Genomic DNA, 26352 nt, shown 5'->3' on the forward strand with positions numbered 1-26352 from the left:
TCCACGTTTTAGTATCGGAAAAAAAACTTGGCCCGACTCAGCCCACGGCCTACTACGCTAGTGAGACCGCCGCGCCCTAGAGGCAGGCAGGCCGCAGGCCGGCGCGGCAGCCCGCCAGGCGCTTCGCCGCCTCACCCCGCCCCAAACCACACAAGCCGCACGCCACAAACAGGGAGCAGCTCTCGCTTTGCTTTCCGCCCCGCCGCCCATGGCGAGCCTGTCGTCGCCGCGTCTCCTGTCCTCCTTCCTCGGCGACCGCCTCGCGCTCTCCGGCAGGCCGCTCCTCCTCCGCTCCGCTGTCCCAGGTACCTGCCCGCCCCCATCTACCGCACTGCCACTCCGCGGCTGTGCCCCTGGTTTCATCGCGTTGGCCCAGAGCAGAAGTTCGCTGAGACGGCTCTTGCTTGCAGGCAGCAGGCGGGTGACGTATCAAGCGACGAGAACGCTATGCAAATTGGTGGATATCCTATTTAACAGGAGGTGAGCTTTAGTTTCCCGCACACGCGTCATATTTCTGCTACTGGTTTGTTGCATAACTAGTACAGCATCTAAGCTGCTCTGAAGTGTAGCTCCTGGGCATATGAAATCAATAATTTTCTCCTAGTTTTACTTATCACTCAAATTACATGAACTCTGGTTTATGGAATTATTTTGCAGCTGAAGGCTGAACAGGTCTAGTCATGCCTCACTGATTAATGTGACTGGCTGACTTTCTTTCTACAAATATCTTTGTGTTGTTTTCAGTTTACACTTGGAGTGATTTAATGCTTACACAGTTGATAGAATTAGATACACAGTACTTCCAGAGATTGAGATTAATTTAGCACTATGAAATTTCAAAAAGCTACTGACCTTATGGAATGTGGACCATGTCTTAAATCTGCTGCAAAAATTATGCGTACATTATGGCCTAAGTGTCATTTATGTTTGAATTGCACATGTGGGTCCACAATTAAATGTATTACTGTGACATAACTTTCACAGATTTCGGGACGATGCACCGGAAAACAACCCTAGACGCCTGCGTCCTGGGAAAGTATCTCCACGCCTAGTGTTCCCAATCATATACAACGGCCTCCATATGTCAATTCTCGTCAACAAAGACCTGGTATGAATAATGGACCTGAAATACATGATGAGAAAGGGATCGAGTGCGTGAGAGCTTCTGGAAAGCTTGCTGCACAGGTTTTGAAGTTTTCTGGGACTCTTGTAAAGGTAATGTCATGTTGCTACAAAAGCTTGATCTTATCAATCAGTAAACTATTGTTTCCACTAGATAAACCTCATTCATTCTACAGTTTTTAAAGTAGTTTACTGTTTGATGTTTCCTCCGTAGTGTTAAGGCTTTGAACAGAACGAAATTATGAACAATAACTCTCGTTTTTTTCTTCTAAATTATCACTCTCATCTTCTCTAGTATGGGCAATAATTAAGTCTTGTTGTGTCATTTGTTTCTTAGTGTCGTTTATATCTGGAAATATTGAAATAGGTAGCACTATAGGAAGGAAGCAAGACAGTTGGTTTTCTTTCCATCAGATGTATGATTCTTTGCTATTCTTCAACTTAGTATATACTTGGAGATCTAAGATTAAATACCAGAGAATGATTTTATCTTATTGACAGCCAGGCATAACGACTGATGAGATTGATAAAGCAGTGCACCAAATGATAATTGATAATGGAGCATATCCTTCACCTCTTGGTTATTGTGGATACCCAAAGAATGTCCGCACTTCAGTGAATGACTGCATCTGTCATGGGATACCAGATTCTCGTCCCCTTGAGGTAAGCAATCCAAAATCCAGAGATGACAACTTCGAGTAAATAGAGAAACTTACAATTAATCTTCATGGCAGGATGGAGATATCATCAATATTGATGTTACTGTCTACCTCAATGTAAGTCACTCAAAACTTATGTCTACAAACTGAAACGATTGTTTTTTTTCTTTGAAACTTCTTTGCTTCCATCAAACAACAAATCAACAACAACAACAAAACCAGCAAATCCTTAGGGCCTGTTTGCTTTAAAGCCTGGCAATCAATGGCGCAGGCATCCATCCCATCCCAGACATCGGATTTTAGACGCCTATGGTTGGATGGACCTGCCTGCCCCAGAGCCCCAGACCAGGGCTTGAAAGTAAACAGCCCTTAGTCCCAAGCAAGTTGGGGTCGGCTAAACTTTTGTGCTTCCATCACAAGAAAAAAAGAAAGAAAGAAATATCTGTGCTTACTTGACTGTCATCAATACAACAACAAAGCCTTTTAAGCAAGTTGGGGTAGGCTAGAGTTGAAACCCAACATGAGCCCCCAGTCACGGTTCAGGCACACTTGACTGTCATCAATGCTTTAGATTTTTTTTTCTGGACAACCTTTGTAATGACTTCCTTAAGAGATATATTGTTCTTCTGATTCATTGTACAGTCATGCATATGCCTCCATTTTCACGGCACACAAAATTTTCACATATGTTCATATCAGTTCAGTCCCATCTGTTTATTGATATGGATTGCTGCAAGTTTGTTCTTTTAATGCATATGCACTTATGGCTGGTGCATTTGTGAAATGCTCCATTGCAATTTTATAATATTTATGTTCAACATTCCAGGGCTACCATGGCGATACATCTGCTACATTTCTTTGTGGTGATGTTGATGATGAAGCTAGGAAATTAGTTAAGGTGATCTCAATGGTGTCTGGTGATCAATTTGTAATCAAGTACCATCGAATTGAGAATACTGATTGTGAAGAATGTGAATCTAAATTTAAGAGATCTAATTGAGATAGAATGTTTGACCAAGGCAATTCTTGCAGAAGGTTCTCTTAGCAAAAAAAAAAAATGTTTGCTATGATGATTCATTCTAAGTTTTATGTATTTTTTCTCAATCAGGTGACAAGAGAATGTCTTGACAAGGCTATATCAATTTGTGCACCTGGGGTGGAGATCAAACAAATTGGTAGAACTATACAGTATGTAAATGAGAAGCTGTATCACTGGATTTACATATGTGCTTGTTTCTTTTCATCATTACTTTTCTACGGTGCTGATTCTTGAATTATTTTATTAGATTCTGAATAAGTTTTTCAAACTTTCTGCAAATAAAATCTACATGTTGCCACAGTTTTGGTTATGGTGCATCAATCGCAGAACATAACTTGAATTTTGACAATAATGGACAGCAGCAGCAACAATAAAACCTTTTAGGCCTAAGCAAGTGGGTTAGGCTAGAGATTATTTCTGAATAACCAATGCTCTTTAACAGATGCACGGAATACTTCTATTATCTTTATCTTAAAAAACAATATACAGTGTATCGATAAGTTGTATTGTCTTAAATTGTATGCGTAACAGATCTGATAATAAAAATGAACTCTTATTCCTTCTGTAGACTTGTGTCATCGATTCATTGACATGTTTTTTTGCCATGATTTCAAACTGACAACTACCATACTTAGACACTTAATCTTTGAAGGGATCATGCAGACAAGTTCAAGTTTGGTGTAGTTCGACAGTTTGTCGGCCATGGGGTTGGCAAAGTTTTTCATGCTGAGCCTGTTGTGCTTCATTTCAGTGAGTTCCCCACTTTAACAAAACATCTTTTTACTAATTGTTGTCTCGTCTCCCGACTATCTCAAGGTTCTAGTTGCATTCTGCACCATATTAGGATGTGATATCTGTGCCAATGACTTCGAAATTTGCAGGAAACAATGAATGGGGCCGTATGATGTTGAATCAAACATTTACTATAGGTACACCTTTCCACAGCTTGCCTGTGTTCTATTGACCTGTGATTAAAATTGCTGCCCTTGTTCTATCGACCTGTGATTAAAATTTCACACACTGTGTAACCTAGAGATAACATTTTTTTAAAAAAAAAGTCAGGTACATTATTTTGCAGTTCTTTCAGCCCTGATCTAAGATCATTGCATTTTGTCACTGCCATCTTTCTGCACATAGGTACTAGCTTTTTTTAGTCTTGAGCATATTTTTTACACTACTGCCATGTGATGGGTTTTTTTGGCTAGTAAACATATAATAGTAGAATAGAACTCTTAGTTTAACTGATATTCACTAAGCAAGGTAAAGCATATGAAGCTAACTCACTCCATCGCCCTTTTCTATCGTTCTATGTCATCAGAGCCCATGCTAACCATAGGGAGCATAAACCCTGTCATGTGGTCCGATGACTGGACCGCAGTGACAGAAGACGGCAGCTTGTCAGCACAGTTCGAGCTCACGATACTCATTACTGAAGATGGCCCGGAAATATTGACCCAGTGTTAATGGAAGGCCAAATAACAATGAACAACTGATAGTCTGGCTGGCGAGATCCTGCATTTTTTCGGGGACTAATTGGTCCAACCTAAACTCTGATGCATAATGGCAAACTCACATTGTAATCTCGGTTCATCGTTACAATGACATATGTATAGAAATTGTACTATTTTTGGCGTTAAATCTGAGTGTACGTTGGTGTTTGGTTGAGATGTCATCAAGCGGCCGAGTGGTTGCAAGTAGGCCTGACAGTTCTGATTTGAGTTGGTTGGTCGCTGGGATTGCCGACAGGCATATCTCGCCGCATTGGTTAGGCCAAGCACAGGACCTTTGCTTGGCTTACACTTTTCCGCGAGTGATTGATCAGGTCAGGCGCTCAAAATGACAGAGATCAGAAGTCTGTTCGTTTCGGCTGAAACGATCGTGAATTATTACTGCTGGCTGGTTTGGTGTAAGAGAAAAATATTATTCTGGCTTATAATCCACGATCATTTATGATCAAACGAACAGGCTACAGGTTGGTTTGTGATGTTGCTTGTACAACCCTAGTAGTATTAGCTTTATTCCGTATTACTGTGTGACGAGCCTGTATCTGAGATTCTGTTACTTTCTGACATATGCGGTAGGTTAACTGAAGCTTTGTATATTCGGCCTACTCGCTGGTTGGTTTCTGGACTGATAAGTTCGACTAGTATTGGTTTGTTGTGAGAGAAAAACACTGTTGACTGGCTGATAAGCCCTGGCTGAAACCAACAAACGAACAGGCTGATTAAACACAAGGCACCAATTTGCAATAGAGAATGCACCCTCACTAATCACGGTTGCTAATGATTGCACAAAAGTACTTACCCTCGTAATCAAATACAGTGAAATCCCTTCGCTGCATTCCTCCTGTCACTCTGTGCTTCGGCCACAGTCCTGTACACCACAGAAAAACCTATTCTGACAAGTGGGCCACAATGCTAGCATCAACAGAGCCCCCACGTGACAGAGGCAGCCTGAAAGCCCCAACAAAGGGATTTGCTTCATATTCCTAGTAGTTTCCCCCCTTCATCGTTTGCGGAAACGAGAGCGCCCAAACGAATTGCGAAGTCGGAGGCGCCGTCCGATTCCAGAAGTTTCCATCGGCGTGACGATCGTGTCTAGCCTGCGCATTGGTCTGGTCGTCGGCGTCGGTCGAGTCGTGGGGTGCGCGGTCGTGCGAGATCGAGGCGGGGAGCTCGCGAATCGGAGGCCGCGGGGCGCAATGCCGCGTCGGTAGGGATGGCGGAGGCGGCGCCATGGCGAGGGGCATAGCGCGGGCGGCGTCGTTCGGGGGCCGCGCCACCACGGGGTGGTGCTCCTACCGGCGCGTCACCGTGGCCGTCTGCCTCGGCAACCTCGTCGCCGCGCTGCTCGTGCTCCGCTCCCTCACCGCCCCCGCTTCCTTCGCACCCACCGTTCCCAACCGTGAGTGGAATCCCTCGCCATGTTTACACCTTCGGTTTACCCCTACTTTCTTTGATCTGACTAGGTGTTATTTGATCTTTTCTTCAGGAGGGGAAGTGGTGCAGTATACGGAGGAGCAGATTAGGAGGGTGGAGGAGTCGATCCGGATTCGCCGCGAGTTGGAGCCCGTTGAGCTTGTTCGGGCGGTACTTCCAATGGACAACTCTTTTAAAAAATTTCGTATGTTCTTTGTGTTGATAGATTAGTACCTAATAGTACTTACGATCTAGTCCACTGAAATTCTGAATGCAAAGGTAAAGAAGCTGCGGAAGAAATTCGCCCAGGAGTTGAAGCGGCGGGAGGAGCTGCCTCAGGTGCTGAAGCAGAAGGTTTCTTATGATATTGTGCGGCGGCTGCACGACTTGGGAGATAACAGTAGCCTTACGCAACAAAGAGGTATTCTATGTAGGGCTGCTGTTTTATGTACAATGAGATTGCGCTCTTTTTTTATATCACCTGTGCATAACTCGGCCCTCTATGTTTATCTTATCTCATTATCGGATGCCCACTTGGCATGCATTTGTGCTATGGACCTATTTTGACACATCCACTGGAGACCTGAAGAGAAGTGTTTTTAAATTTCTCAGTGCTTATCAGTTCAAGTTGCACTTATGACCCGTGCTAAATGCTGTTGCCTGAGTGGTTCTTTGAGCATAATGAAAGTATGAATTAATCTGTAAAGAAAAATGATGAGATAGGAAGCCCAATGAGCTAATGGTCTTAGTCGTTTGGCACGAGCGTTCCTTCAGTCTCTGCTTAGTCTGTTTCCACTATGTTCTCCGTCACTTCAAAAATTTACTCTAAACGTGATCCTTCTGGCTTTGTGCTATGCATGCTTCCTTCTTGCTTTTGCAGCATGCAAGATCTAGATTGATTTATTACCAAACCAGTCTTCTATTATTATACAGAGCTTGAAGTATATCTCTCTCTTTTATTAATATATATGGGCATATGGCAGAAGTGGTGGAATCATGGCGTGTTGAGAAGTTAAAAGACATCAAAGTTGCATCCACTCGGAATCAATCAAATTTGGACCTATCTAGTGAGGAAACCAGTATGTGACCATAACTTTCTGTTTTGGTACCTTTGGTGCTTCTATATATTTTGTTTCCTCAACTGTAAAACTTGAGTTTGGTCTTACCCTGTAGGAATGTTAAAACGAGCCCTGGAGTTCAACTGGCATATGCTTATGGAGGATATTGGCCTTTGGATACCAGACGAAGTCACACATACTGTACATGATGATAAACCTGAAAATGAACCAGAAGGTTTGTTCTTATATGGTGATGCAATGTGTTTGTGTTGATTTATGATGTTTAGAGCACTTGGTGTCAAGTTGGATCCTTTGTGTACTTACTTGATGAGTTAATTTATGATTTCCAATGTTCTCTACTGTTGCAGAAGAAGAGATAGTAGCAGGTCCACCCTTGTCCCCACAATGTAATGCTGAGCTACGTACAGATTATGATGGTGCCGCTGTTAGATGGGGTTTAACACACCACAAAGAATCTGCTGCTGATTGTTGTCAAGCTTGTCTTGATCAAGCTAAGAATGCCAAGCCAGGGGAATTGAAGTGCAATATATGGGTTTATTGCCCATCGGAATTTGGATGCTTCTCACCAGACAAATATGAGCATAAACATCAGGAGTGCTGGTTGAAACAGGTAGCGCATGTCTGTTCTATATGTGTTTTGGCAACCAGTGCAGCCCTTTGATTTTTGGATAATTGTCGGCAATGCCTGATTCTTCATGATTCCTAACTAAAGACCTCAGTGTTTTATGCATTTTGTGTGTATCACACAGGTTAATTGTTATTAATAGTATGGAAATGAGGTGATATTGTATATTATTTCCAAGTTCAAAACCACTGTAGTTTCCTTTAAGTCTCTAACTTGCTGTAGGGATTTGTATAGTAGAAGCAAGATAAAAACATGGTGCTGTTGCACATTTACTGTACCATACTTTCATATAGCCATTACAGTTGTTTTTGGCTATGATTGCAAAGTAATCTTATTTTTCGCAAGTTTGCAACTTGTTGAAGCTTGTGGATGAAGTGGAGTTTATCTCATTGTTAGCTGAGATATGCATTTTGTAGCAATTTTTACCTAATCTGAATAATGAGTTAGGATGGTGCATGGACAAGTTAGTGGTATATTGGTTTACATTCTTAGATTTATTTAAGCTTGTATTCTTTGTAAAAAAAATCATTAGTCCTGGTAACAAACTATCAATTTTCTTATTATAGTGGATGTAGCGGTCTCCTCGCATTGCACAGGCGAGGGTAAGGCTCGCCACTGACACCCTTCCCCAGACCCCGCACAGAGCGGGAGCTCTCTGCACTGGGTACGCCCTTTTTTTTAGTGGATGTAAATGTGTCTGTTATTGCATAAGTCTGGTTTATGATGGCATGATGATAATTGGGCAAGCTGATTTGTCTTGCTACATTACTAATAAATAGTTAGACAAAGCTGAAGGTTCCTTCATGTTAGGTTTTTGTCTATAATACAAGACTATTATTTGTTCAAACCTCTGGTCACTTGTTTTTGAATTTGTCATGTGGGAGTACATGCAAAAGGCATTTCCATTTCCCTCGCAAATATATCTCACTTATGATGGTTTTTGCTGATACCTGCAGGCTGACCACCCCAAACTGAACTTCAAAGACAAGTATTCGGAGCCTTACAGAGATGCTCATCCCACTGCTCCTGTTGTGGTGCCGTGGATGTCTGGTGTCATCAGTGCATGAGCTACCAGTCCCCCAGCAGCTCAGTTGAGACTCAGTCCTGATCCAACTTCAACAGACAACCATACAGTTTTTCTTTTCCTTTCGTGACTATACTCTTTTCCTTTTCTTCTTTCTGCCCTGGTATATACGATGTAAAAGTAAAACTTAGCTTAGTCGACCTGGCAGCGAAAGTTTTTGAGCGATGCTTGTTGGGGTAAACACAATTGGATTTGGTGGTGGTTAATTGAATTCAGTGATTCACCTATTGGTGATCTTCCAATTTTCCTCTGATTAATATGATGTAATCAGTTTGCGGCGATGCTCCTGAAGAAGCTCCATAGTCCATACGCCCCTGAGTTCCGACGCCTGTGTGGTCGGTTTGTCATTTGTGTGGTCCCCACTTCCCAAATCCCAACAGCTCCTCTCGCGTGGTTCCTCATCGCTTACGCTAGTCGCGATCCACCGAACCATGTCGAGCGGGGTCGGCGGCGGCGGACGGCGAGGGTGGAGCCCGTTCGACGCGATCCGCAGCTTCCCATCTACACCCGAGTCGCTCATGTCGCAGATCGACGCGGCCATCGCTTCCACCGAGTACGCACGCGCCTGCGCCCTCCTCGACCCCGCCCCAGCCTCAGCCTCCTCACAGCCGCCGGCGCAGACGGAGACGGGGCCCGAGGGTCAGGGGGACCGGGGAGCCGCCCCTCCTGCCTGCTACGACGCGAGGGTCGCGGACGAGGCGTACCGCGCGGCGTGCGCGGCGCTGGGGGCGGGACGGCCCGACGCCGCCGTGCGGTCGCTGCGGGCGGCGCTGGCGAGCTGCCCGCCGGACAAGACCGCGGCCGTGGCCAAGGTGAGGTCCATGCTGGCCATCGCGTCAGCGCAGCTGCACAAGCAGCAGCACCAGGCCCAGCAGCAGAGCAGGAAGTGAGCCAGTGAGGTCGTCCTACTTCGTCATAGCTGCAACCTGTTGATGTAATTGGTGACTGCGATATCTTATTCGGCCATGATCAGATGCACTAATCGTTCAGGTTAATGCATCCTGTTCCATTTGCAGCCATGTATGTGGCCCAATATCATGGAAAGGGTATTATGTGTATTGCCACTGCCATCTGCCCATCTAATAAACAATTCGCTAGCATTAGTTGCACAGGATGTACTTGATCATCTTAGCAAAATCTCATCATCTCTTCAGTATATTCTGTCAGAATTACATGAATCGTCTGAGCACTGAATCTACAAGGGGAACACAGCATCGGTAGCAATCTTGCATACAGTGACACTCTGCTTAGCTGGCCACACACAGTTCTTGCCCCCAATGTTGCATGGTGAAAGAGAAACCATGGACACGGCAACCATACCGCATGAGCAAACTCCTTAAAATCCTTCAGACTGCCACATCAAAACCAACATTATTAATGTATCTCTTCAGAAAACATCCAGGGTGGACAATCCCTTAAGCAACTCGTCAGGAAAAGGAGAGCAGTATCAAGCAGAATTGCAGAAATATACCAAAGTTCAGCTAACTTACAGGGGTTAAAGCTCAATCTCGGCAGTTTGTCCTATGTAGCATGTGCTAGGAAAACCCTGGTCATGTTCGCCTACCTTCCCAACGTGATGCAAAGGATGATCAGAATTCAGACATAGCGATGCAAAGGACGATCCACCCACGTTCCCGCTGAAGACGCCCTTCTCAGCAGCGTGCACAACACAAAGCGAGGGCCGCCAGTCGCAGACGTAGCGTACTGAGCAGCGTGGGACGGTGGGAGGCGCGATCCGTGGCCGTGGCCATGGCTTCTCCGCTCAGCAGCACAGCGCACCACCAGCAGAGCAGGAAGCCACTTCATGATCAACCAGATGCTCTGTTTGGACAAGTTTATCAAATAACAGTACTGTAGATGTATAACAAGATGCATTTCCATTTACATGATTATAGACTCGAAAAAAATCATCCTTTGTCCGGCTTCGCAAGGACAAGAGTAAACATAGATACTAGCAAATTCGTTGGAAAAGTGTGACCCAATCCAAAAAGTGTTTTCTAAACAGTCTGTTATCCTTGCACGGGGTGTATTCAATATGGAAATCCTGAACAATTTGTGGAAATCTCATCATCTGTTTCTATTTTGTCTGAATCATTGTGTACATCCGACTTTGAACTCTGAGGGGAGTTAACATGGGAAGACGCTAGCAATCTAGCATACATCTATGTGCTTCGCTCCTACCTCTGAACCAATTATTGACTCCCAAAATTGCATGGGAAAAGAGAAGCCAAGATTCGGCTATAACAATGATCGTAGAGATGGTGCTCTCGCAATATGTTACATACATTGTCAGACTTGGCATTCACTGGTGTCGGGTGAAGGCCTGTCGAAAAAACACCTCCCTACTAAAATCCTTATTAAGGAGCGGTGGACCTCACAGGCACTTCTTTACTTCAGGGAATACCAGGTTTTCCTTATTGGCAGCTTCAACATCATCTGGTGACGCAACGGCAACCACGACCCCGTTGTCCTTGATGGTTTCAACAGCATCAGCAAACTCCTTGAAATCCTTCGGACTGTCACATGAAGAAAAAAAAGCAATACAGTTTAAATCCAGTGTGACAATCCAATATGCTGGAAAATAAAAAGGTATGCTGATTGGATCATGGATTTGCCTACCTTGTTGATAGTATCTCTGCACGTCTTTGCTGGCGTTCCTCATCCGTGATGCCCAGCAAATATCTCATTAGGCTGAAAAAAAAGCCATCATGCATGTTTAGCACAGCTACATAATATTTATGTGCTATGACCCCACACTAAAGAAAGAGCTAGTCGTCATTGGGAATGTGGTACGGTGCCACGTTCCTCGTCCCGGGAACGCCATTCCCGTTCCGGAAACAATCTGGTCCCCGCAGTGGGAAAACCTTTCTTAAGAAAACTTTGCGACTATGGAACTAGTTCATGCATGTTTGATCATCGTATTTTCATAAAACAGCCAATCTATAACAAAATGTATCAGAACAAATGTTGCTGTATCTACTAAGATGATAACTTCCGACCCAACCAATATCACAACCAGCAGCAAGATGTGTTCAGCGATCAGGGCGCACAAGCCGCAGGACCCATTTCCCCAAAACAAATTACCAATTTACTAAACTTTAGTTATTCTAATAATCATTTTAAAGCTTTGGCCTACTGCACTGTCCATGAACAGGCCTACGAGTGACAAGATGCCAGTTTACAGTACATCACTGTCAGCTCTGATCAGAGTAGATGTTTCTGTTGGCTGCCAGAGGGCAGCTTGGCCAACAGGCCGCTTGGATTGTATTGCAAAAATGACTTAGAGATACAAAGATGCTAACCACTGCATATATAGGCAAGTGGTGTACCTACTCCTTAGCATATTCTAACTGCATAAAGCAGATGCTATGATTCCTACTTGGTTGCCAAGGCACCATGATCAACTTGGTTGCCAAGGAAACACATTACAGTGAATAGTAAATATCTATAGCAGGTAACATGAAAAACAAGAACACTAGGCTAACTACTGACAATTCTCCCCTTTAGCCTTGTGGTCCTTGGAAGTGATATGCTTGAGCCCAATTCTTCCCCTCATCTCTTCAAATTTTGATCTTCCAAGAGACTTGGTTAGAATGTCAGCCAGCTGATTAGTGGTGGATATGTGATCAGCCTTGATACTTCCATCTTCCAAGCAGTTTCTAATGAAATGGTACTTGATTCTGATGTGTTTACTGCGCTCATGAAAGACTGGATTCTTGGCTAGAGCAAGTGCAGACTTACTGTCAACCTTCAGTTCGACCACTTCCACATTCCTTCCAAGGAGATCTGCTAGCAACCTGGATAGCCAAATAGCTTGTTTTGCAGCTGTGGTAGTGGCAATGTACTCAGCTTCACAACTAGATAGAGCTACCACCTTCTGCTTCACAGACTGCCAGCATACAAGATTGCTTCCCAGGAAGAACAGAGTGCCGCTAGTGCTTTTGCTGGTATCAATGTCCCCAGCCAAGTCACTGTCGCAGTATCCAACAAACCTTGCTCTCCCTGGAGCTTTAGTGTAGTGAAGTCCGAATTCCAGAGTACCAGCCACATATCTCAGGATGCGCTTGATGGCAGCTTGGTGCTCTGCTGTTGGTCTCTCCATGAATCGACTGACAAAGCCAACTGAGAAGGCTAAGTCAGGTCTTGTGTGGACCAAGTATCGCAGGCTACCCACCAATCTTCTGTATTGGGTAGGATCAACTTCTTCAGCCGTGCTCTGCCTGCTCAACCTCAGCCGCTCCTCCATTGGTGTATGGGCAGGGTTGCAGGCATCCATGCCTCCTAGCTCAAGGATCCTCTTGGCATAATGGGTCTGCCTCAGAGTGATCCCAGCTGAATCTTGATGTACTTCGACTCCCAGGTAGAAAGACAGAAGGCCGAGGTCGCTCATGTCGAAGACCTTCTTCATCTGAGCCTTGAAACCTTCTATGGCTTGAGTGCTGGCACTGGTGATGATCAAATCATCAACATAGACACCGATCAGCAGCAGCTCCTCCCCTGTTCCTCGCCTGTACATCGCAGCTTCATGGTCGCTTTGCTGGAAACCCATCTCCTTGAGGGTGGCATCCAGCTTGGCGTTCCAAGCTCGAGGAGCCTGCCGTAGGCCATACAGAGCCTTGCGCAGACGGTACACCATCTTCTCCTTCCCGGCGACTGTGAAGCCAGACGGCTGCTTCACATACACCTCCTCCTTGAGGTCGCCGTTGAGGAAAGCAGATTTGACGTCCATGTGGTGGACGCGCCATCCTTCTTGGGCTGCCAGCGCGAGGAGAACTCGGACGGATTCCATGCGCGCCACGGGAGCAAACGCGTCGTCGAAGTCGATCCCTTCCTGCTGGACGAAGCCCCGCGCCACCAAACGCGCCTTGTACTTGGTCACCGCGCCCCGCTCGTCCTTCTTGAGCTTGTAGACCCACTTCAGAGTGATGGGCCGATGACCGGGAGGAAGCTCCACAAGTTCCCAAGTGCAGTTCTGCTCAACTGCCTTGATCTCCTGCTCCATGGCGGCCTGCCAGGCAGGATCGCCTTCAGCCTCCGTGAAGTTGGCCGGCTCGCCGGCGTGCGTGAGATGAAGCTCGGCGAAGAGACGTGAAGCCGGCAGCGGTGTGGGTGCGTCCCCGATGATGTTGGGCATGGTACGGTACCGCAGCTGCTCGCCACCGTAGGAGGCATCAAGGCGATCGTCGTCGTCCTCGAGCGGTGACGCGAACTCAACTGGGTCCGCCTGCTCGGTTTCTGCTGCTGGTGAAGCAGAGGAAGCCGGTGAAGCAGAGGAAGCTTGTGGATCATGCTCCCCTGGAGCTGGTGACGGCGTGTGCGGCGGAGCTCCGTCTGTGTCAACTCCCCAGAACTCGATGTCGAAGTCACTGGAGGCGGAAGCAGACGTCCCGGCGGCCGAATTGGACCAATCCCAGCCGCGCCCTTCATCAAACACCACGTCGCGGCTCACCTTCACGCGTCCCGTCGCCGGATCGAGGACCCGATAGGCCTTGGCGCCCTCGGCGTAGCCGATGAAGACCCCAGCCTTGCCGCGGTCGTCGAGCTTGCGCAGGTGCCCGAGCTCCCTTGTGTAGGCGACGCAGCCGAATGTACGCAGGTAGCTCACCGCCGGTGCTCGTCCGTGCCAGGCTTCATGGGGGGTCTTGCCTTGCAAGCTTCTTGTCAGCGCGCGGTTGAGCAGATGCACCGCCGTCATTACCGCCTCCCCCCAGAATTTGGCCGGCATGGACCTCTGCTTCAGAAGCGCGCGCGCGGTCGCCACGACCGTCTGATTGCGCCGTTCCACAACACCGTTCTGCTGCGGTGAGTGTGGTGCAGAGTAGTGCCGCTTGACTCCTTCGGCGGCGAAGTACTGCGCCAGCTCGCCGACGGTGAACTCTCCTCCATTGTCGGTCCGCAGTACCTTGAGCTCACGGCCGGTCTCCTTCTCTGCTTCGGCCTTCACCCGCTTCACGGCATCCGCAGCAGCATCCTTGGTCGGCAGAAGCACCGCCCACATGAAGCGGGTGGCGTCGTCCACCATCAGCAAGAAGTAGCGGCGCCCTCCTGGCGTCGCCGGCGTCACCGGCCCACATAGGTCGCCGTGGACGAGGTCCAAGGGCGCCTGCGCGCGGTACTGCGCCTGCTGCGGAAATGGCTTGCGGCGGAGCTTGGTAGTGACGCAGGTGTCGCAGACTTGCTCCGCATGCTTGATCACCGGCATCCCCCTCACCATCTCCTTCTTGCCGAGCTGGTGCAGCGCCTCGAAGCTGAGATGCCCGTAGCGCTCATGCCACCTCCATGACTCGTCCTCTTTCGTAGCGGCAAGACATACCGGCCGCGCGGCCTCCAAGTGCAGGACGTACAGCCGACTGGGCCCGCGATGTACCTTGGCGAGAAGACGACTACGCCGGTCCCAGATGCGGAGCACTCCATGATCAATCTCCACCCTGGAGCCTCCTTCGTCGAGCTGCCCCAAACTCATGATCGAGTTCCGGAGCGCTGGGATGTAGAAGACGCCGTGGAGGACGCGCTGATCTCCGTTTTTGGCCTGGAAGACGATGGAGCCGGTCCCCTTGATTTCCACTCGAGACGAGTCGCCGAAACGCACCGTGCCGCGCGCCGTGGTGTCGAGCTCGGCGAAGAGCTCCCGGCGGCCGGTCATGTGATGCGTGGCCCCGCTGTCGAGGTACCATCCGTCGAGCGCCTCCTCGTTGGCGCTGGTGTTGAGGAAGACACGCGCGCGCGGCTCGTTGATGTCGAGGGAGACCGTGGCCTTGGAGCAGACGGCTTCGTCCTTCTCGTCAAGCTTGAGGAAGCCGTGGGCGAAAAACAGAGCACCATCATCGTCCTCTGCTTCTGCGACGTGAGCAGCACCGCCACGCCCTCCACCGCGCCTTCCACCTCGATCACCTCCAACACGGTTGCCTCCTCCGCGTTGGTTGCCACCGCCGCCACCGCGGTCACCACCACCACGGCGCGGCTGGCGGCAGTCGCGCGCCCAGTGGCCGCGATCACCACAGTTGAGGCAGGTGTCGTCGTTTACCCCGCGATCGTCGCCACCGCGATTTCCCTTCCCGCGCTGCTTCTTGCCGCCGCGTGGACGACGTCGTGGTTCCTTGCCCGACGCGGAATCGGCAGCCTCCTCCTTCTCCTTGGCACGCCACTGCTCCCTTGTCAGCAGCAGTCCACCGATGGCGGCCGGTTCCGCGTCCAACGCCTCCATGTCGTCTACCGTCTTCAAGCGTCCAGACACCTCCTCGATGGTGAGGTCCTGGAAGTCCAGAAGCGTCTCGATGGCGATCCGGAGCTGAGCGTACTTTGGCGGCACGGCGCGCAGGAGTCTCTCCACCGCGCGCTCTTCATCGATGTCGTTGTCGCCGTGGAGAAGAAGCTGCTGCTTCAGGGCCATCAAGCGAAGGGTGAAGTCCTCGATCTGCTCTCCTGGACGAAAGGCGAGCTTCTCCCAGTCGCTGCGGAGTCGCTGGAGCGTGGCGCGGCGCACTCGATCGACTCCGATCCGCGCGGCGGCGATGGAGTCCCAGGCCTCCTTGGCCGATCCCTTCTCGGACAGCGGCATCTGCATCTCCTGTGGCACGGCGGCGATGATCGCCTCCACCGTGCGCCTGTCCTCATGGTATGGCAGGTCCTGGTACTCGATCGCATCCCAGAGTTGCCGCGCCTGGAGCTTCAGCTTCATGATCGAGGCCCACTCATGGTAATTTGTCTTGTTGAGCATCGGCCAGGTGGAACTTGCGCCAGAGTCCTTGTACACGGTCTGGATCACCGGCGAGCGGCCCCTGGCCCGTCCGCGGCGGCGATCCTGATCCCGATCGGGCGACCGCGTCTGCCTGCGCTCGCGCTCCGGACTCCTCCGCGGAAACGGGCGGCGATCACGCTGCGGATCCTCCTCCACCAACTCTCGACGCAGAGCCGCGGCCGTGGCGGCTGCGTTCCGAGCTGCTGCTGCTGCGGCCTCCGCGGCCTGCTGCGCCTGCGCGGCTGCGGCCTCTGCCGCGGCCAGACGCTGCGCCCGGTGCTCGGCGGCGGCGGCTGCTGCTGCTGCTCTCTCTGCGGAGGTGGCCATACTATTCCCTATCTCTCAACCGGCTCTAGATACCAATTGTTGGCTGCCAGAGGGCAGCTTGGCCAACAGGCCGCTTGGATTGTATTGCAAAAATGACTTAGAGATACAAAGATGCTAACCACTGCATATATAGGCAAGTGGTGTACCTACTCCTTAGCATATTCTAACTGCATAAAGCAGATGCTATGATTCCTACTTGGTTGCCAAGGCACCATGATCAACTTGGTTGCCAAGGAAACACATTACAGTGAATAGTAAATATCTATAGCAGGTAACATGAAAAACAAGAACACTAGGCTAACTACTGACAGTTTCGATCAAAACCACCAATGATAAGGCATATCATCAATTGTTGGTTAATTGGTATCATCAATTGTTGGTTAATTTGTATCATCAATTGTTGGTTGATTTGTGCTGGACAAGAGTATGCATCATAAATAGAGGCTTGCATACCTGCTGTAACCTTTAGCATCTGGTAGCTGGTAGGCGTCAACATCGCCTATGGTTCCAATAATAGCTTTTGTGAGTGCATCATCATCCATTTCTAGCTCTCTGAGGAATCTTGCTGTCTCGTCATAGACCTCTAGTGTTTTCAGTAAGTTTGGATCACGATATGATAAATATGAGAACACTCCTGAAACAGTAAACAATATTTAGCACTGTGTGAATAGTTACCATGCAGAAAGCGTAACACATAACTATAATAATAAATATGAATGGGCAACGGAACATTTTTCTTATTGTTTTACTAGTTATATAGAAAATGTTGAAATAACAAATCATCAAACAGAGCTAGAATAGAACCTGAATGGGTGTCAAAATCACAAAATCCTCCATATGCACCACCGCTAACTCGAACACGATCCCATAGCCATGTATTGCTTATGTGCTTTGAGATGACATAGGCGCTTCCATTGAGCTGGTATCCACTTTGGTAAAGGTTTCCAGCTTTTCCAACATAATTAACCTTCAACAACGGATAAAATGATATTGAAAATTTTCAATATGCCAAATTGCCAATGAGTAATAATCTCTCCGTGATTGCTGAAAGCATTCAGACAACTAGCCATTACCTGAGTTGGGACAACAATGGCTTCATTCACAGAAGGTAGCCGAGAAAGCCATGGATCACTTCCAAGGGATGGGCTACTTGGGAGTGAATCAAGAAATTTGGCAATATGTTGGCTTGATTTTTCAAGATTTTTCCAGTCACTTGTTAGGTTGATCAAGCAACCATTCTTGGAAAAGAGTGATTTTCTCATTTCCTCGAGTGAAGATGATATGCTGACCCAGTCTTGATCAATCTTAGTTTCCAGGTCCCGCAGATACTCAAGATAACTGCCAACAGCAACATATAGATAAACGAATATCTCACATGGCAGCATGTTGATAAGAATTATGGCTACTTGAAGACAACTGCACTTCTTATAAATGGCTTCTCAAAGCACTGAAAGCAAAATCCATCACACAAAAGAAAGAAAAAAGAAGAATAAACCAAGAAACTAAATCATAGATGTAAGCTACAGTAGTCTAGCACAGAGCACTCCGGGTATATGCATACAGGGTGGTAATGATAAATTCCATTCTGGGAACCAGCCGACCTGACAATCCACATATGTGCATATAACACAAAGAATCTTACCTAACACCACCCATTTGTTCAGAAATCCATCCAGCTGCATTTAACTTAGCATCCATTCTAGCAGCTGCTATGCCATGGCCACTGCCCCTCAATCGATTCTGTATTGGACAAAGTATTAAATAACCAGATCAAAACCATGCTTATGACATTATATAGCACAAAGATGCCAGTTTATTACCTCCATTCTTGCTTTACTTTGAGAAACAAACTGCTTGAACCTCTGCTGTTCTGTGAATTGAACATCTTGAAGAATGATGTACATCTGAAATAACAGAAAAGTCATTTATTTTCATTATGTAAATATGATAGCAGCAATTGTCTGACAAGATCAGTTCTCATGCAAGTCAACAAATTAACCAGCAAGCATGTCTTCTACACCTGGCATTCCCTTTGCCAATATGGTCCACATACAACATTATCAAACACATACCAGATTAAACAAATCTTCTACTCGTGGCGCCATTGCCTTTCCCCGAACGATGATGCGAGTAAGAGGATCTTCTTTTCCCCTAACCGATGACGTGAATGGGTAAACTGATATGCCTCCAGTTTTTCTACCAATTAATTGATTAAGTTGCACAAAGTCCATGTCTTTTGTGCCCATCTCCAGTAAGGATTGGCTGGTACACATGCTCATAATTAGTTCAAAAGCCATATAATATGCAGGAATATCTTCATGATAGATCAACAGCAGTGCATCAGTCAACCAGCTCACCAGAACAATGGCAACAATTGCAGATGTTCTTTCTTCATTGAACCCATATCAAATACAACCTCAGAGTAGACGACATCATTGGTGAAGAGATCATGTTGCAAAACCTTGACACCGTTTATCTCTCCAACCTACATGTGTTTGTCATTTACCATCAATTTGTAGTCTACATATAAAACAGCAAAATGAAGAAGATAAAGAAATATAACCTACCCAGGAAAAGAAAGGTAACACTACTCATTATCTTAAAATTTTAAAAGTTTATAATTCGAAGATTATCAACTGCCCAATACATATCCTGAGAAAAATATTTATGATATACTCGATTGGTAACTTTTGCTGATAGATAGAGAAGCATTCAGCCTGCACCAATAAGTGGCACAGAATTTCTTACTGTGCAGGGTAAGGAGGCATATGGTACACAGAAGTTAGATTGTCTTAGAAATTTTGTGCTATCCGCTAAAAAGACTTTTAAGTTCACCAATGTCACATTAACTCTTTATTTAGGTGAAAGTTTCAGAAAATAGGGAATCTGAAAAATCTACATCAAACACATATTGGCTTCTAAATAATTTTCCTCGTTACCAAGTTGTAGTAATAACTTCTGGCCAGCAGCCCAATACATGTAACTCCCATCAAGGCTAGATTTTTCATAACAAGTTTATATTTAGCTTAGCACTAAGCTGGGCAGACTGCTGATTTCTTCATAAACTACTTGGAAAACTAAGAACTAGGAACAATTCAAATAGAACACTAGGCTAGATTTCATGATTTATTTATTTTTTTTATAAAAAAAATGCAGAACATTGGCCAAATATGTCACAATTGCGAGCCAAAGAACTACCTCAATTGGTACATGAGTAGGCTTTTTTGGGATATCTTGCAATGACAGACTAGGAACAGCCTTGAGAGCTTCTGGAGGATCTGGTGTTTCTTGTTTTTCCTTTAGCTCCTTTGTAGCACGTGCCAACTCCGCAAGATCTTCCTGAGTCATGCTAGCTTTCACTTGTTTTAGGATTTCTTTCTCAGCTGCTTCATCACGTGATGCTTTCTCTGGATCAGGCTGCACATTGAAGGTTTAAATTTGAAGTATATCTGAGCCATAAAAAAGCTAGTTCGGTGTACACAATATGAAGGGAGAAGTTCTCTACTGACCTGCATTTCAACTGTGACACGATGTGAATTCTTCAAAATAAATTTCTCAATGAGCGGTGAGAACACAGCTTTTGATCCCTCCTCTGCAATTCGTGCTTTTAATTGCTGCAGTGGCTGTTCATATTTTAGAGGCTCAAAAGGGTCCATATCATATATCCATTTCCCCTGCATTTTTTTTTGTGAAGACAGTACATGAATATCTTCAAACATATGGATTTTCTTAAAATGAAAATCATGAGATAGTTATTCATACAATTGAACGAAGCATCAGTGACAAGCCTCGAGGGAATGACCCTGTGTTGTTCTCCCTAAGAGAAAATTCGATCGTGTTCATGGAAGCCTCCACCGCTTCTGTTGCAAATCCTTCCTCTGCCAAATTCTTCAAAGTTTGCATAACCAACTCTTCAACTTTTTGAATATTATCCTCTGATACACCTTTCAGGCCTATGCTAAATTGTGGTTGAAGGAGCTCATCCTCAACACCACCTCCCACAATAGCTTCTCCTAGACCACTTTCAAGAAGAATCCTTCTAAGTGGTGAAGCTGGAGTCCCCAGCAATAGATGATCCAGGAAACCAAGTGCAAGCTCAGTTTCTACATCTAATGGCTCCTCTGACAAAAGCCAATTGATGCACACCATATATTTCTTTGTCAAATCACCTTCTTGACCAGCAGGATACTTCTCTATGATCCTCACAGGTTCTTTGAATAGCCTCTGTGGCCAAACCTTTGATTCATTAGGAGCAGGGCTGGCTTCAAACTGGTCAAGGTATTCTACAGAAGAAAGGGGAAAGAAAAGGATAGACATTTTACAAGGGATAAGAAACAGGAAACTTGGAGGATCATGAAAAAGGTGGTTAAAAAAACAGCAGCCATGCGAGTACAATCAGTATTTGCTTTTAGATTTGCAACTTACCACTTAGAACGCGTAGACGCTCTTTTGGGTCATCATCACCATAGAACCAGATCCTAGCATTGCTTGGATGATAATACTTACTATGGAACTCCTGCAGACGAGCAAGACATACAAGTAATTAACAGCTAACTAAGCAACCAATATTAGCTTAGTGATACTCCAAAAGATAAAGATAATTTTTGTTGGTGCTAGAATGAAATCTGGTGAGGTGATCTAGCACTTGTTTTTTTATACATCACAATGAAAACCACCAATTATTAAAATTAACTCTAAAGAGTAAAGGGCCCAAGCAATAGCTAACAGCTCAAAGGAAACTACATCATGAAGCACTGCATTGCTGGTACAAAGTATATACAAGCAAATGACATGGTAAGTACCAATAAGTGAGGATCCAAAATTTGGATTTAGATTGATAACAAACCTTGAATTCTTCAAAAGTAAGCTTTGGGATTTCATTTGGGTCCCCACCACTATCAACACCATATGTGTTATCAGGGGAAAGTGCCTGCAGAATGTTCTGAAAAGTTAGTCCTTGTACTTGTAACAACTGGAAAAATAAGATCATGAAAAGAGAGGCCATAAAAAATGCCTACGAACAGAAAAAAAGAAGCACCCAGGTCTATTAGCACAAACAGATAAAATGGAAAAGAATCTATCAAGGAAGCATATACTAATAAAGTTACTGCAACCTACTGTACTAAAGCTTAGAATAAAACTAGTATAAACTTTAAACAAGAAAGCAGAATGAATACAGGTGAAATGCAACATCTCTGGACCCAGGTTCATTGTAATGCTTAGTCAAGCAACTCATCAGAAAAAAAGAGCAATATACCAACCTATAGGCCTGGACCTGGTCTCATCTGGTAATGATAGTACATAAACTAACCAAAATTCAACTAATTATATGGTCAAACCATCAAAGTTCAATCTCAGCAATAGATTAAGGTAGTAGAAGGGCCTGATCATGTTATGCCCTTTGACAAGGAGATATCAGGGCAATATCGTGTAAAGGATAATAAGATATGCAATCGCATTGCATTCTCCTAAAGGCTAGTAAAATCGAACAAGATGCCAAGAAATTTAACACCTGAAACAGAACACTAATTTACCTGTTGGGATACACGTCCCATTATGTTATCAGGTTGAGAGTAAACTCCTTTCATCTCATTGAAGACGACACCTAAAATTGTTAAAGGTTTATATTCGAATGCATTTTGAATGACAAGTAATATCACATGTAAATTTGCTTGCTCTATTAAGTTAGATTGAGCAAACAAACCTTTGTATGTTATCTCTTCTTCAGGGTTGTCAAGCTCATAGTGCCAACCTTCTTGTTGAAATGTTTGGAAGTCGTCAACACATTTAGGGAAAAAGACTGCATCAAGGTATACGTCTACCAAGTTGTAAAAATCCTGGAAAGCAACCAAGTGTACGATGATAATGTTAAACAAAGAGTTGCTGAACAAATGATGCAAGCACATTTGTGGTCATTAGGTCTTACCTTAGTGTTTGTTGATGCAACCGGATAACATGTCCGATCTGGATATGTGAATGCATTCAGGAATGTATGCAGACTACCCTTTAGGAGCTCCACAAATGGTTCTTTTAAAGGGTATTTTCTTGATCCACAGAGAACACTATGTTCAAGGATGTGGGGTATGCCAGTCGAATTTTTCCTGGTCACAAAAATAATCTTCTTTAAAACACGAAAATAAGCTTACATGCGATGATTCATTCTTTCACTATATGTGCCTCCTCATTTTTTTGTACAGCAAATCCTATGTGTAATGAACATCGGAATACTAATTTACCATAGACAAAACAAAGAAGCAAGGATTAACTGCACTTACGGAGGGGTACGGAAAACAATGCCAAACACTTTATTCTCATCATCATTTGACACAGACATCACTTCAGCCCCCGTCTTCTTGTGCTTGTAAAGAACAGCAGTTGATTTGCACTCATCTATAGTCTGTTCAGAGACCTTTTCAAATCCAAGCTTTGCGGCATACTCATGTACGTCATCTGTATCTGCTTATGTCAGAAGAAAGAGATCACACATTTGATGAACATATGGCCTTAATTTTTTCAAATAACAAAAGGATGCAGGCTGAATGATGGCTTCTTTTCAAGTAGCATATAAATTGGCCTTCCCCAACGCTGCTTTTTTACTAGTAGCCCCAAGAGCCATGTAGGATCGGATAAAAAAAGTATGTGCTCTGCACTTGTCATAGTGGCTTGCAAAAGCTACGTATGCTTGGGGAGAGAGAAGGTGGTCCATGCTAAAAAAGAAGAGGGAGAGGAAATAAAGGTAAGCATGATCAAAGGAAAAGTTTCTTTGCAAACCACAAGTAGTGATAGTTTGCATTGTGTAAATAGTAGTCTCAACATTTCCTAGTCTATGTGGATCACTTTATTCGTACTAGAACCACTAAGAGTGTTAGCCTCCATTGGTGGTGCCCTATCAGCTCCAGCAGCCTCATGTCAACACTATGAGCAAAAATCACAGGGCAAATGCATGATTTATGTGCCAAAGAAATGAAGAATCAATCATGAGACCTAAAACAGTACACAAAGGGAAACCCCACCATACACTAGCCATCATTTTCATTCCAAACCAACTATACAGTTCGCAGCGATTCAACACATTGCCTCCTTTTGCTTCGGCAATTGCAAGTAAAATAGCACACCTCACAACCCCTTGTTCCGCTACAGATCGTTCCAAACAGAAGCAGTTCTGTTCTCACCATAGGGCACAGGAGAGGGCGAGGTAGATACAGCGGGGGCGGACAGCCTCCGCGCGAGCTGGGGCGCAGCGACCGGCCAGTATCGGCCGGAGCAGTGCAGCGGCGCCGCCGCGGCCAGGAATCGCGCGCCGCCGCGGGGCAGAGCCGAGTAGCCGCGCGCCGGGAGTGAGAACGAGGACGCCCGGCGTGCCAAGGATGAGGCCGCGGCGGCGGGCACGACGACGGACCTGCCCCTGCGGCAGCGGTGTAGGAGGCGGCGGCCTGAAGTGCGGAGCAACGCCACCCGCTCCATGCCGCCGGTGTCCAGCTTGCCGGTCTGCCTCTGGACTCTGGAGTTCTGGATTGGAGTTACGGGCGGCGTAGGTTGTTGCTGGGAGTGGGACTGCGATTAGGCTTTCGGTTCGTTTCCTGGGCTGTCCCGGTGGCGAGGTTTTTGCTTGGGCTTAAAGAAGCTGACGAGGAGAGGAGAAAAATCTTGAGTTTTTTTCTGGTGGATTTTTTTATGGCTGGGATTGATCTATGGAATTTCGTTTGGCTGATGGTGAGTTGGTGTGAATTGTGGTACACGCAAAGTGTTTGGGAATTTTGGCGTCTTTTGGACGTGTCTTCAGCGTGGACATTGAAGGGACGTAGAGTTTTGCAAGTTTGTCTTCGGTGTTTTGAATTCTACTGTACCTTTTTCCGAATAAAAGGACCTTTTATAGAATTCCAATTACCATTTTTATTTTTATTTCATTTCATTGGCATGGCTACAATTTTGGCTCTCTTCGAAGCATATTTTTTCTAAAAAAAATAAAACTCAAGTTGGGCCTTCCAGCCTCGGTACACCGCCAAATCCATAGTGTAGGCCCATGGGCAGGCAAATGCCCTTCCGCCTGTTTAACTGAAACCGCATAAATTTGCTATGAGGTGGAACCCCCCAACCCAAGAAGGCAACACTTGCTCGTTTACATTAGTCTACGCCACGTTTGTATCCACCTCTTGCGCCTTTCTTTTCCGCCTCAAAACCTCCTCGCTCCTCGCCGCGACGTGCATCTCCGTAGACCATACCCAACGCGATGGAGATCATGTCACCGCGGCCAACGCAGGAGTTCCTGCTCGACAACGCGGCCGCCGGCGCCTACACCCCAAAGTCCGCGATCATGAACCCGTTCGCCTCCACCGACGACGTGGCGGCGGGCAACCCCTTCCTGGCCACCACGGCGGTGACGGCGCCCCCGTCGCCCAACCCGTTCGAGCAACTCCCTCCCGGCGCCGACCCCTTCGACCTCTTCCAGCACTTCACCAGCGCTCCCACCAGCCCGGCGCGGGCCGCCGCCATATACGCGCAGTTCGACAGCGTCAACGGCGGCGGCGAAAAGGACGACGACGACGACGTGGGTTTCCAGCCCCGCGTGTCTTACTCTATGTCTAAGCCAATGGTCACCTCCACCGTGCCATTCGACTGGGAAGAGAAGCCAGGGAAGCCGAAGGCCGAGTTCGCCAGCGTGGCCGCGACGACTGTGGAAGCGGGCGAGATGGACGACGCGGACTTCGACTTCGGCGTCCTCCTCGACAAGGCCTCCGCGCAGGCGCAAGAACTGACGACGGCGGACGAGCTCTTCGACGAGGGCAAGATCCGACCTCTGAAGCCTCCGCCGCGTTTACTCGAAAGCGGAAGTGTGGGGTCCTCGCCACGATCGGCGAGGTCCGTGATGTGGTCTCCCCGGCTCCGGGCCCGCCTGACAGGGCCTGGCAGTGCCAATGCCAACTTCGACCCGTTCGCCGCCGCGCTGGCCAAGGCGGCCAATGCCCCCTCCCCTCCTGGCGCCGGCGCCAAACACGACGCGGGCGGCGTCGACTCAGCCTCTTCTCCCATGGATCCCGACGCTGCCACGCCCCCGCCCTCCACTCCTCCGGCCACCAGTAATGGCGGCGGCAGGAAGAAGTGGCGGCTCAGAGACCTGCTCCTCTTCCGGAGGGCAACCAAAGGCCGGACCGCCGGCAACATTAGCAAGGACCCGGTATTCAAGTACGCACCGGTGCAAGTGCAACAGCCGGTGAAGGCGGCGAGCGCAGGACCCTCGGCTGCCGATGGCCACGCCTCGGCCGGCAAGAACAAGAAGGCGGCGGCAGCAGAGGGCGGCATGCCGATGCCGCAGCGGCAGAACCTAATGGGTTGCGTCCGGCTGCACCCGGGCCTTCACCGGCTGGCCAAAGGGTTCCACGGCCACCTGGAGCACCTCGGCGGCCGCGGCGCCGCCAGGTCGGCGACGTGAAAGGGTAAACGTTTCTTGGAACAACGATAACCATTATTCGTTGTGGCATTGCGCCATTTGCTACCCAGTGTACCGTGTACAATTCGGTTAGTTTTTTTTCAGTGTTCTGTTTGGGCTTCGGTTTACTCTCTACCGGGATGTATTATTAAACGACAATGATAGAAGAGATTATGCAATACTACTACAACTATCACTTGGATTGCTTGAGACGTGCTTCATTTTATGGAGAAAACCAGCGCCGGCCCCTGCTGAGTCCGGCAGTCCGTGTCCGGTGTCTTCCTGCAGCGAGAGCTGTGAGCAAGCCTGGTGCAGAAATCACCGGGCGGAGGTG

At 47.1% G+C, this 26352-nt stretch overlaps 4 protein-coding genes and 1 pseudogene across 5 annotated transcripts; 4 read left to right on the plus strand and 1 right to left on the minus strand.

The window, feature by feature from the left end:
• The first annotated feature begins 43 nt into the window (after positions 1 to 43).
• LOC136478125 (methionine aminopeptidase 1D, chloroplastic/mitochondrial-like) lies at positions 44 to 4744 on the plus strand (annotated as a pseudogene).
• Positions 4745 to 5227: 483 nt separating this feature from the next.
• On the plus strand, positions 5228 to 8770 carry LOC136478126 (uncharacterized). Of its 2 annotated transcripts, none has more exons than XM_066476456.1 (7): positions 5228 to 5724; positions 5812 to 5909; positions 5994 to 6159; positions 6722 to 6817; positions 6912 to 7031; positions 7165 to 7427; positions 8399 to 8770. In XM_066476456.1, exons 1-7 carry the CDS (start codon positions 5556 to 5558, stop codon positions 8507 to 8509), a joined length of 1023 nt encoding a protein of 340 aa, XP_066332553.1. In that variant the 5' UTR covers positions 5228 to 5555; the 3' UTR covers positions 8510 to 8770. The 2 variants fall into 2 exon arrangements, with proteins under 2 accessions (XP_066332553.1, XP_066332554.1); XM_066476457.1 differs by having other exon boundaries at positions 5237 to 5724; positions 6018 to 6159; positions 8399 to 8764.
• A 52-nt stretch (positions 8771 to 8822) lies between these two features.
• Positions 8823 to 9584, plus strand: LOC136478127 (uncharacterized). The gene has a single exon (XM_066476458.1). It carries the CDS (start codon positions 8958 to 8960, stop codon positions 9414 to 9416), a length of 459 nt encoding a protein of 152 aa, XP_066332555.1. The 5' UTR covers positions 8823 to 8957; the 3' UTR covers positions 9417 to 9584.
• Positions 9585 to 10553: 969 nt separating this feature from the next.
• On the minus strand, positions 10554 to 24197 carry LOC136478123 (presequence protease 1, chloroplastic/mitochondrial-like). The gene is made up of 19 exons (XM_066476453.1): positions 23764 to 24197; positions 22867 to 23047; positions 22518 to 22692; positions 22296 to 22428; positions 22126 to 22196; positions 21438 to 21521; positions 21017 to 21107; positions 20354 to 20874; positions 20101 to 20265; positions 19790 to 20008; positions 18949 to 19076; positions 18664 to 18853; positions 18412 to 18495; positions 18234 to 18331; positions 17665 to 17929; positions 17396 to 17558; positions 17045 to 17225; positions 11146 to 11217; positions 10554 to 11042 (listed from the first exon to the last, which is right to left on the minus strand). Exons 1-19 carry the CDS (start codon positions 24053 to 24055, stop codon positions 10901 to 10903), a joined length of 3255 nt encoding a protein of 1084 aa, XP_066332550.1. The 5' UTR covers positions 24056 to 24197; the 3' UTR covers positions 10554 to 10900.
• Positions 24198 to 24779: 582 nt separating this feature from the next.
• LOC136474916 (uncharacterized) lies at positions 24780 to 26130 on the plus strand. Its single transcript, XM_066472485.1, has one exon. It carries the CDS (start codon positions 24822 to 24824, stop codon positions 26019 to 26021), a length of 1200 nt encoding a protein of 399 aa, XP_066328582.1. The 5' UTR covers positions 24780 to 24821; the 3' UTR covers positions 26022 to 26130.
• The last annotated feature ends 222 nt before the right edge of the window (positions 26131 to 26352 follow it).

Source organism: Miscanthus floridulus, chromosome 8 (assembly GCF_019320115.1).
Source record: "Miscanthus floridulus cultivar M001 chromosome 8, ASM1932011v1, whole genome shotgun sequence".
Taxonomy (NCBI): Eukaryota; Viridiplantae; Streptophyta; class Magnoliopsida; order Poales; family Poaceae; genus Miscanthus; species Miscanthus floridulus.

Excerpts from the sequence above, each read along its gene's own strand:
- LOC136478126 (XM_066476456.1), top strand. The coding sequence starts at position 5,556 with ATGGCGAGGGGCATAGCGCGGGCGGCGTCGTTCGGGGGCCGCGCCACC. Across the intron at positions 6,160-6,721 it reads TAGCCTTACGCAACAAAGAG|AAGTGGTGGAATCATGGCGT; the intron begins GTATTCTATGTA and ends GGCATATGGCAG. Across the intron at positions 7,032-7,164 it reads ACCTGAAAATGAACCAGAAG|AAGAAGAGATAGTAGCAGGT; the intron begins GTTTGTTCTTAT and ends CTACTGTTGCAG.
- LOC136478127 (XM_066476458.1), top strand. The coding sequence starts at position 8,958 with ATGTCGAGCGGGGTCGGCGGCGGCGGACGGCGAGGGTGGAGCCCGTTC.
- LOC136478123 (XM_066476453.1), bottom strand. The coding sequence starts at position 24,055 with ATGGAGCGGGTGGCGTTGCTCCGCACTTCAGGCCGCCGCCTCCTACAC. Across the intron at positions 22,197-22,295 it reads AGAAGAGATAACATACAAAG|GTGTCGTCTTCAATGAGATG; the intron begins GTTTGTTTGCTC and ends TAACAATTTTAG. Across the intron at positions 17,930-18,233 it reads GAACAAATGGGTGGTGTTAG|TTATCTTGAGTATCTGCGGG; the intron begins GTAAGATTCTTT and ends TGCTGTTGGCAG.
- LOC136474916 (XM_066472485.1), top strand. The coding sequence starts at position 24,822 with ATGGAGATCATGTCACCGCGGCCAACGCAGGAGTTCCTGCTCGACAAC.